This window comes from Natator depressus, chromosome 13, assembly GCF_965152275.1.
Source record: "Natator depressus isolate rNatDep1 chromosome 13, rNatDep2.hap1, whole genome shotgun sequence".
Taxonomy (NCBI): Eukaryota; Metazoa; Chordata; order Testudines; family Cheloniidae; genus Natator; species Natator depressus.
In genome coordinates, this window is record NC_134246.1 from 37,106,682 (window position 1) to 37,117,802 (window position 11,121).

Consider the following 11,121-nt stretch of genomic DNA (forward strand, 5'->3'; position numbering starts at 1 on the left):
AAACCCAGGAAATCACCCACAAAAGCTACATTAAAAGAATATTATTAAGGTTACAAAGCTGAGCATGCCCAAGTAAGGAAATGCCCAAAGTCAGGGGCCCTGTGCAAAAGTGACTTCGGTAATGGTCTTTTAACTTAGTTTTTTGTGGATGTAATTATTATATTTAAGGTCACGTAGGAATACACAGCATTACTGATTTGTAAACGGTGTCTCTGTGGCTATCTGTTACTCGCCGCACACACATTAAGCAATTTTTTTCCCCTGAGCAGGGGGTGGCAGGGACACCCACACACACACCGCAGGTCTGATCCCCTGCAGCAGGGGGACACACACACATCACACAGCAGGGCTCATTTCCTCCAGCAGGGGGCAGCAGCAGGGGCTAGTGGGTCGAAGGGCTAACGACAACGGAACCAATCAGAATGCTAGCGCAGGTGTGAAGGATGCACGGCGTCCCAGGGCCAGCGGTGGTAACAGGCTACAAAGAAACTTTCCTTTAATTAAGCAAATTAGCACAGAGGGTGAATTCACACGCTGAGGGGCTGGGTTGGAGCCAGCGCCCCCTGGCAGGGATAGGCCGTGTGTCCCATTCCCCACCCGCTAAGCCAGCCAGTCGTCCCCCCGCCAAGTTGGGGCTGGATCTGAGCTGGCGCCCCCTAGGGGGGAGGAATTGCATACTTACTACCCTGGTTTTAAGCAGGTGCCAGAGCTTAAAATAGCTGCTTTTAGGCGTGTCTCTACGGAACAATGGCTTGCAGTACCCGAGCTGGCCACTGGGAGCAGCCAACCACACATCTCCGCTCAGATGGGAGATAGGAAAGCTCCTGGGGAAATCCCAGACTCCCTTTTTATCTGGCTGTGAAAATAGACTTAGGGGAAGGATGGTTTTGTGGTTCAGGCCCCTGGACTGGGTCCCCAGACACCTGCATTCTATTCCTTGTTCTGCCACAGACTCCCTATATCACCTTTGACAAGTCGCTGCACCTCCCGCATGCCTCAGTTTCCCCATTTGCAAAATAGGGACGATAATCCTGTCTTTGCCCATTTAGACTGCAATTCCTAGAAGCAGGGGCTGTTTCACTGTGGGTTTGTGCAGTGCCTGGCAAAATGGGGGCCCTGCTCTTGGATGGGGCCAGTGCAGCCTCAAGCGCCTCTTGTAACTTCCTGAAGACATGGACTCGCCCAGCCTCAGCTCTCAACGTTCCCTCCATCCCTCTTTCCCTCACCCTGTTTCTCTCCGTCTCTTCCCCCTCCACCTGCCTCTGTCCCTCAACCGTTCTCCTCTACCCCTCAACTTTCACTTCCCTGCCATTTGAACAGAGGGGGTGCTTACTTTCCACAGAACAATGGCAGCGCCTTCACTCCCTAAATCATATATCCCCATTCAGACTGGAGTCCCTTTTCCGTATTTACACAAAGTCTAATTATTCTCCTGGTGTAACTGGGCCAGTCCCTGTTGGTGTCAAGGTGGAGATATTGGAGTCTGGGTTTGTTCCCGCAAAGTCACAGCTGGTGAGAAATGGGGAAATGGATGTTGCGCGAAGGTTGTTCAGACCAGGTCGACCCCCAAATAAGAAGCAAACGAACACTCTCCCAGCAAATTCTTGACAGTTTCACCATCACTCCATGAAGGTGGGAAGGGATAGCTCAGTGGTTTGAGCACTGGCCTGCTAAACCCAGGGTTGTGAGTTCAATCCTTGAGGCGGCCATTTAGGGATGTGGGGCAAAAATTAGGGATTGGTCCTGCTTTGAGCAGGGGGGTTGGACTAGATGACCTCCTGAGGTCCCTTCCAACCCTGATATTCTATGAAAGAGCCAGTTGGAAGATTTTTTCCATTCTTGTTCCACACGGACACAGGACTAGCCCAAGGTGTTGATGGATGAGGTGGGATTGTTAGGAGTTCCCATCCCACATGCCCTAGCGCTAGTCCAGAGTGATGGTGGATGTGCTGGGATTAGTGGTGCTCCAGTCCCACATGGCCCCAGGTCTAGTCCAGGGTGTTGCTGGATGAGGTGGGATTGTCGAAGTGCCTGTCCCACATGGCCGAGGGCTACTCCAGGGGGTTGGTGGAAACGGTGATGCTCTCTGGGTTCCCATCCTGCAGCATCTCCAACTTGGCCTCCTCGCGCCGCTGGATGGTCCGCCCCGTCCCCTGCCGCGTGCTGGACATCTCTGAGGCCGTCCCCTCAAAGAGCTTGGCCATGAAGCCTATGCCGGCTGACTTAATCAAGGCACCGCCGGTGAAGGTATAGAGGATGGGGTTGACGCTGCTGCTGAAGAAAGCCAGGGCTGTCAGGGTGGGCCGGGCCAACTTCCCAGCCATGATGAGACCCTTGGAGTGGCTCAGAGCCCCAGCCACGTCTAGGATGTTCACCACGTGGAAGGGTAGCCAGAAGAGGGCGAAGGCAGCCACAATCAGCACAATGAGCCGGTTGGTGCGGCGCTTCCTCCGGAAGCGGGTCTCCTGCAGCCTGCGCCCAATGACGCAGTAGCTCCAGATGATGGCAGTGAAGGGCAGCACAAAGCCAGTCAGGGTCTCAAAAAGGTTGTGGAAGATAAGGTGGCCAGTGGCGGGATGGGACAGGTCGCAGAGCAGGTGCCTGCCCCTGTGCACCAGCTTGCGGTAGAAAATGACGGGCAAGGCAAGGAGGAAAGAGACCATCCAGATGGCCAGGACCAAGGACCTGACCACCAGGGCGGTCCGGATCTTCTGGGAGATGAAGGGCTTGGTGACAGCTAAGCAGCGGTCCAGACTCATGAGGGTGATGAGGAAGATGCTGGCGTACATGCTGACACCACAGACATAGTGGCACAGCTGGCAGACCACAGGGCCGAACTCCCACTTTCCGGCGCTCAGGAGCCGAAGGAAGAAAGGGGAAGTGAGCAGCACAGCGCAGTCAGCCAAGGCCAGGTGGAGGATGAGGAGGCAGGTGACTGTGCGCTTCTGGACACGCCAGAGAGCACTCCACACCACGAAGACGTTGCCCGGGAAGCCCAGGATGAAGGCCAAGGAGAGCACGGTCAGCCCCAGCTTGGCGCCGGGCAACGGGGGCAGCGCACCTGGCTGGGCAGTGGCGTTGAAGGTGGCGTTGGTCATCGGGGCGAGAAAAGGGTCTGGGGGATAGGAAGGTGAGTGAGAACTACAGTAAGGACTCTGTACTGCGTCTCCTGCCTCAGTTTCCATAATCCCAAATACAGCCTGCATCCCCCTCCACCGCTCCACCCGTCCCCATACGCACCCCTCCATCCCCTCTCATTCCCCCTCCATTCACCTATACACCCTTCCATCCCCCCCACATACACCGCCCTATCCTCCCACTCCTCTGTCTATACATCCCCATATGCACCCCTCCATCCACCTATACCCCCCTCCATTCCCCCACATGCACACATCCACCCACCCACTCCTCTGTCTATCCATCCCCATTCACAACCCTCCATCCCCCACCTATGCCCCTCCATTTCCCCACACTCCTGTCTATCCATCGCCATACACACCTCTCCATCCCCCATGCTGCTGTATCCAGCCCCATAAGCACCCCTGCCTATCCATCCCCATATGCACCCCCTCCAGCCCCCACATACACCACTCCATCCCCCATACTCTTCTGTCTATCCATCTCCATACGTACCTCTCTATACCCCCATACACACCCCTCCATCCCTCCACATGCCTCGTTCTATCCATCCCTCCCACACCCATCCATCTCCCCACTTCCCTCTGTCTATCCATCCCTATGCACATCCATCCAGCCGCCATCTACTCCATACATATCCATCCCCACATAACCCTGTCTATCTCCACATCCACTCCTCCATGCACCCCACCCCATTGTCTATCCATCCTCATGTACATCTCTCCACCTCCAGCCACACCCCTCCAGCCACCCCCACTCGTCTATTTATCCCCATAGACATCCACCCCCTCTGTCTATCTATCTACCCACCCCCCTACGTCCCCTGCATCCATCCCCCCATTCATCCCCATACACCCACCATCTCTCTGTCTATCTACCTGTCTTCAGCCCTCACTTTGCTCCGTGGCAGTGGTGGGGTAGGGGAGGGGGTGGACGGGTGGCTCTCAAGGCGGGAAGAGGTGTATGGTTTCCTGAGGACAATGTGGGTTGCTGGTGGGGCAACTTCCTCCCTGCGCTTACACGGTGCTAATTCCACCCGTCATTTCACAGCAAAAGGGGGGTAGATTGTGGGAAGGGGGAGAGGGAGACACCTCCCAGTGAAAGAACCGACCAGGGGACTGGAGGGCAATGGGGAGGGCAGGAGTTTGGCAGCACTCCAGGACCCAGGGACCTGACTGCCCTCCACCCTCACTGACTTAGATGATGTGGTTCCCCCACATACACCCCCCAGCTCTGCCACCGACCCGCAGCCCCCTGCTGGCCCAGCCCAGCCCCCACCCCCAGCTCTGCCAGTGCCCCTCGCACCCAAACCGCAGCCCCCTGCTAGCCCAGCCCTGGGCTCCACCCAGGTCTGCCAGTGCCCCTCACTCCCCACCTGCACCCCCCTGCTAGCCCAGCCCTGGGCTCCCCCCAGGTCTGCCGGTGCCCCTCACTCCCGATGCACAGACTCCTGCTAGCCCAGCCTGGTCATCCCCACAGCTCGGCATGAACTGAATGCTTACGGTTAATCCTTAGGACCTTCTTGCCCCAGTCAAAGCTTCCTCCAGCCGCATCAGCTGTGGGGCGTCTCTCAGAGCCACCCCAGCCCGTCTGGCTGCTCCGAGGTGGCTGAGTCAGCGGGTACGAGCATCCAGCGGAAGCTTCAGCAGCGTTGGGTAACCCACAGGCAGATCCGCCCCGCTGAGAGCTGGGTGTCTCAGGGGAGGTGACCTAAAAGCAAGTGGGGAAAATGGGGTCACTTTTTTTTCAGGGTTGGGAGGGGATAGTTGCATGTCAAAGACAAAGCTCCCTACTGTCAGGACATCGGGTCACCCTAGGTGGAGGGGAGAAGGGACCATGCTTCTTGGGACCCAGGCGTCCGGCTCTGCTTCCTCTCCCCCCTTCCCCAGAGTGGAGCCCAGTGGGAGGGAGGCGAAAGGGAAGCTGGAAACCTCTATCTCCCCTCCCCCCACCCACACCTCCCTGGAGCCCTGGACTGGATCGGTGAGTGAAGTGACTCCCGCCCTGATGCTGGAGAACAGGTTCCCACATGAGGATCACGCCTTGTGTCGAGTCACACACCCTGCAACGACTGTGGGGGGAGAGCGCCCCCGATGAGCCCCCTCCCCGCAGCACAGCGCCCCCTAGCACCACACAGGGCTCAGCACTGACTGTGGGGAGAGTGCCCCCTACTGAGCCCCCACTCCCTGCAGCACAGCGCCCCCTAGCGACGCACTGACTGTGGGGGGAGAGCACCCCACTGAGCCCCCGCCCCTCCTCACTCCCTGCAGCACAGCACCCCCTAGCGACACACTGACTGTGGGGGGAGAGCACCCCACTGAGCCCCCGCCCCTCCTCACTCCCTGCAGCACAGCACCCCCTAGCGACACACTGACTGTGGGGGGAGAGCACCCCACTGAGCCCCCGCCCCTCCTCACTCCCTGCAGCACAGCGCCCCCTAGTGACGCACTGGGGTTAGTGCTGACTGCGAGCTCTGAAGCAGCTCAATGAGTCTGGTGGCACCTTAAAGACTAACAGATTTTTGCGGGCATAAGCTTCTGTGGGTAAAAAACCCACTTCTTCCGATGCATCAGCCCTGTCACTTCCCGATCTACTTCATACTGTTTGCTCGTGTGGGCTGAGGAGAGCCCAGCCCTACACATTTAAAGAAGCATAGAAATGTGGGGCGGGGAGGGACCTTGAGAGGTCACCGAATCCAGCCTCTGCACTGAAGTTTGTGATGCCTCAAAAGCAGATTGGCACCGTGACTCCCAGCCTCCCCACCCCCCCCAACCACTCGACCCAACTCCCCAAGCGAGCCAGGATAGACCCCCGGAGCCCTGACTCTCAGCCTCCTTACCACCACCACTAGACCCAACTCCCAAAGTGAGCCAGGATAGAACCCAGGAGTCCTGGTTCCCAGCCCCCCTCCCTGCTCTAACCACTGGACCCCACTCGCTGAGCCACAATCGAACCCAGAAGTCCTGGTTCCCGGCCCCCCCCTCCCCTGTCTAACCACTAGACCCCACTCCCTGAGCCACAGTAGCACCCAGGAGTCCTGGTTCCTGGCCCCCCCTACCCGGTCTAACCATTAGACCCCACTCCCTGAGCCACAATAGAACCCAGGAGTCCTGGCTTCCAGCCCCCCCCACGCCCAACCCACTAGACCCCACTCCTCTCCCAGAGGCAGGGATCGACTCCACCTTTAATTGACCCAACCCCACTAATAAAAGTCCGAAAGCTTTTCATGACTTCCTGAAGTTGAACAGGAACTCTGGGTGTCAGATGAATTTTCAACACCTATGAAGTGGTTTATTACAATTAGTTCCATGTAACATAAACATGGGCTCTTAACACACCAATGATCGATTTATCTACAGATCTACTGACCAAAGAATGAGTTTGATGTATGTAACCCTCAACCCATCACCTCATGTGGGTGTTGTTTGAGCAAAGAACTTCTTGCCCTGTGGTTCAGAGACAAGATGGTATCGGTCTATGAATTCAAAGCATGATATTTTTAGTACTATTAGCACAAACCTGAGTCAGATCAGGCCTTCCTGTTGTGGCAGGTGCTGCAGAGATCCCCACCGAGATCAGAGCCCAGATTGTGCCAGGTGCTGCACAGACCCCCGACTGAGATCGGGGGGCCCTCCCTTGTGTCGGGTGTTGCACAGACTCAGAAGGACAGCCAACTCCTGCCTTATTTACAAACTAAATAGACAAGGGATGGGAGGAGAAACTGAGGCAGAGAGAGAGGACATTTCTTGCCTAAGGACTCATAGCAGATCAGTGGCAGAGCCAGGGATGGAACCCAGGAGTCCTGATGCCCAGCCCTCAATGTTCTAACCCACTACACCCCACTCCCCTCCCAGAGCTAGGGATAGAACCCAGGAGTCCTGGCTCTCAGCCACCACTGCTCTAACCACTAGACACCACTCCCCTCCCAGAGCGGGGGACAGACCCCAGGAACACTGACTGGGTAGCGCTACCCATATAACAACCTTTGTATTACATCAGGTGAGTAGCTGGCCTGGCCTGTCTTCTGCACGGCCTGTGGGATAAGAGGCAGTTATTGGGCAGAATGGGTGCTGCTCTGTATTCACGGCACCTACAGGTGGTAACCGCATGAGTCCATGGGGCAAGGGACAGCGGCCTGTGCCCTGGGCCGCACCCGGCAGGGTCATGGGGCCAGTCTGGGAGCAGGGCAGTTCCTATGTCTTTCTCCTCTATGACCTGGACTCGCAATGCCCACATTTCACCACAAGGAGGCAGCAGTTTGCTCCCATTAATACAACATGGGAATGGGAGTCCAGCACAAAGACATTCCCCTTTAAATGCCCCTTAAAGGGGAAGTGACCCTGAAATTTGGACTCTGGCAGTGAGAAACGGTGTCCTTAAAGGGGACATCTCCCTGAGGATCAGAGTCTGGCAATGAGACATTCCACTCTTAAAGGGAAAGTCTCCATGCTGGATGGCGTCTGGCAGGGATAAACTGTGCCTGTGAAGGGCGTATCCCATGACACAGGAAGGGCACAAGAATGTAAGGCAGCAGTGTTTGGCAGTAAGAAATTCCCCTTTAACAGCAAATTAAAGGGGAAGCATCTATGAGGGCCAGAATCTGGCAGTGAGAAATGTTTGGCACAACTTCCCTTTAAAAGCAAATTAAAGGGGAAGTGTCCATGAAGACCAGTATCCAGTAGTGAGAAATGTCTGGCAGCGAGAAACTCTCCTTTAAGAGCAAATTAAAGGGGAGGTGTCCTTGAGGACCTGCTCTTAAAGGGAAAGTGTCCATGAGAAATCATGTCCAGCAGAGAGAAACTTCACCCTTAAAGGGAAAGCACTCGCAAGGGCAGTGAACAAGTAGGACTGCATAAGGGAGGGCTAAGGGGCTGCAGCTTGGTGTGGATCCTGTCCAGGGGGTGTCAACTGCCCTATGGTCCCGTCCTGCTTGGCCCCCTCCCCCCATGCCTGCAGCTGCCCTATCTCCATGCCTTCCCCTGCCACTGTGTCCTTGTCTAGGTCCCTCTGGGAGGGCGACTTCTTGTGCACCTCCCCGGAGGCCCCCTCGAAGAATTGGGCAATGAACTTGGCCCCTGAGGTCTTGATCAGGTCCCCGGCGGCGAAGACGTAGAGGACGGGGTTAATGCTGCTGCTGAGGAAGGCCAGGGCGGTGGCCCCCGCCCGGCCAGCCTTCCACGCATGGCCCAGGCTCTCCGCCACCCTCCCTGAGGCCACGTTGGAGGCCACCTGCAGCACGTTGACCACGTGGTAGGGCACCCAGAGGGCAGCAAAGCAGAGCACCACGGCGGCTATGAGCTTCCCCGTCCGTGCTCCCCGGCGGTGCCACCGCCGCCCCCGCAGCCGCACCAAGATGGCGGAGTAGCAGCCCACAATGACTGCAAAGGGCACCACAAAGGCCACCACTGTCTCCATGGTGAAGTGGAAGACAGCCAGGCCCCGTGTGGCATGGCACGGCTCGCAGATCAGCCACCGCCCTGACAGGTCTGACACCAGCTGCCGGTACACGAAGGCCGGGACAGCCAACAAGACAGCCGCTGCCCAGAGGGCGGCCAAGATCTTGACCACCAGGTGTTTCTTGCGGATGGCTTGGGAGAGGTAGGGCCGGCTGACGGCCAAGCAGCGGTCCACGCTCATGAGTGTGATGATGAAGATGCTGGCGTACATGTTGACACAACAAAGGTAGTAGACGCCTTTGCAGACCGCAAGGCCGAAGAACCAGGTCTTGAAAGTGAGGAAGAGGATGAAGAAGGGCGTGAGCAGGAGGACGGCCCCGTCGGCCATGGCCAGGTTGAGGACCAGCAGGCAGGTGACTGAGCGGCAGCTGGGCTTCATCTTCCACAGGATGCTCCACACCACAAACAGGTTGCCCGGCAGCCCGATCAGAGCGGCCAGGAGGAGGAAAACGATTCCAGTCACGCTGGAGACCGAGGACGTCAGGAGGGTGACGTTGCTGGAGGTGTGCAGGCAGCTGTTCATGGTGGCATCGGGCACGGGGCCAGGACAGATTTCCCTGTGGGGGAGGGAGGAGATGAGGTTAGAAGGGTTGAGATACAACAGAGATGGAGGGGGTAGCATCTAGTGAGAGAGAGAGAGAGAGAGAGAGAGAGAGAGAGAGAGAGAGAGAGAGCGGGTGTATGGAGACAGATAGCTAAATTAGCTAGATAGAGGGTACGGGGATGGATGGATGGATGGATGGATGGATGGATGGATGACAAGAAAGTGATACAGGTGTTTACGGGGATAGACCAATGGATAGATGGAAGAACACAGGAGGTTCGTATGGGGAGATAGATTAGAAAAAGAAAGTGCATTTGAAAGAAAGGAAGAAAGAAAGAAAGAAAGAAAGAAAGAAAGAAAGAAAGAAAGAAACCCACACTCTGTCAGTACCCCTTAATCCTGACATGCAGCCCCCTTCTATCCCAGCCCTGTGCTCCCCCCAAACTCTGCCAGTGCCCCTCCCTCCCGGCCGGCAGCCTCCTGCTAGCCCAGCTCTGCCGGTGCCCCTCACTCCCAACCCGCAGCCCCCTGCTAGCCCAGCTCTGCCCCCCCCCCGTCAGTGTCCCTCACTCCCAACCCGCAGCCCCCTGCTAGCCCAGCTCTGCCCCCCCCCGCCAGTGCCCCTCACTCCCGACCTGCAGCCCCCTACTAGCCCAGCTCTGCCCCCCGCCCTGCCAGTGCCCCTCACTCCCGACCCGCAGCCCCCTACTAGCCCAGCTCTGCTGGTGCCCCTCACTCCCGACCCAACGTACCCCACTGAGAGGCCTCCAATCCAGGCGGGCGTGTCCTGTCCTCTCCTAGCCCAGTCCCTCCATGGCCGGGTGGGGGCTGGCTGGAAGCTCGGCACGTCTGGACTGGAGCCGCTGAGTAATGGGGCCCCAGAGCATGGGGCTGGGCCGAGGAGCAGCCAGGCGGGTTGGCAGGATCCCCCCAGCCACTCCTGTAGGCTCCCAGGGAGGGAAGGGTCGGGTGGGGGCACACCTCGGAGCGCCCAGGGCTGGAAGAAGTGGCTTCTGGAGACTCTGTCATTCCTCCTGTCCCCGCCCCGCTCCCGACACCCACAGGGAAAAGATGACAGCGCAGGATGGGTGCTGGGGGCTGATAAGGTTCCCGGAGCCCTCTGCGAGAGAAAACCTGGAGGGCTCTGAGAGCTTTCACACGCCTCTGCCCCTCACTCCCGACCCGCAGCCTCTGCTAGCCCAGCCCTGGGACCCCCCCTGCCCTGCCGGTGCCCCTCCCTCCCGACCAGCAGCCCACTGCCAGTCCAGCCCTGTCCCGCCCCCAGCTCATGGGAAATGATCCCATTAAAGTGGTTTCTCTCAGAGATCCCAGGCTCTCTGCCAACATGGTATTTCAAAAATAAGAGATTGTTTTCCAAGCACCCCCACCCCACCCCTCCTCCTGATATTAATATTATTATTGCCATTATTATTAGTAACACTAAGGAGCAGGACTCACCTGCATTCACCAGGGGTGTTTCCTGCTGCTGTTTGGAGCACTCGGCAACCCCTGATCTTGTTGCACAGAGATGAAAACAGAAGGGAGGCGTCTTGCAATAAGGACACCCTGTAACATTTGCATCCGTAACTATTCAGCTGAGACTCCTTTGGGGAACCGAGGAGCCCTGGCTAATGTGCTCCAGCGGGGCCGGCGGGAGATTCCCTGGCCTGCCCGTCGAATGTGGGGCCCACCGATGTTCCAGAATGAGACTCCACACCTGGCTACTCCACCTACGCACGCCTCCGTCCTCAGCCCGGGTTGGGCGCTTCAGGGAATGTCTGTTCCCTTGTCAACTCCCCTGCCAGGCGTGCTGAGACTGGAGCTGGAAGAAAACCCCGGATTCCTGCTGGCCTGATCTCATCCTTAAAATCTTCACCACGCCCTGAGTAGGGGAGAAAACCCAGGAGTCCTGGCTCCCAGCCCCCCTTGTTCTAACTCACTTAGACCCCACTCCCCTCCCAGAACCGGCAGTAGAACCCAGGT

The 11,121-nt window shown here is 57.6% G+C and overlaps 2 protein-coding genes across 2 annotated transcripts; both read right to left on the reverse strand.

Moving 5' to 3' along the window:
* Window positions 1-2,051: 2,051 nt before the first annotated feature.
* LTB4R (leukotriene B4 receptor) lies at window positions 2,052-4,742 on the reverse strand. The gene is made up of 2 exons (XM_074969919.1): window positions 4,641-4,742; window positions 2,052-3,115 (listed from the first exon to the last, which is right to left on the reverse strand). The coding sequence occupies exon 2, from the start codon at window positions 3,096-3,098 to the stop codon at window positions 2,052-2,054; it is 1,047 nt and encodes a 348-aa protein (XP_074826020.1). The 5' UTR covers window positions 3,099-3,115; window positions 4,641-4,742.
* Window positions 4,743-7,838: 3,096 nt separating this feature from the next.
* LOC141997540 (leukotriene B4 receptor 2-like) lies at window positions 7,839-10,713 on the reverse strand. The gene is given in 2 exon segments (XM_074969920.1): window positions 7,839-9,151; window positions 10,601-10,713. Coding segments are annotated over 2 exon segments (1,263 nt in total). The 3' UTR covers window positions 7,839-8,001.
* Window positions 10,714-11,121: the final 408 nt, after the last annotated feature.

Bases quoted from the DNA above. Each gene is read 5' to 3' on its own strand.
- LTB4R (XM_074969919.1), bottom strand. From the start codon at position 3,098: ATGACCAACGCCACCTTCAACGCCACTGCCCAGCCAGGTGCGCTGCCC.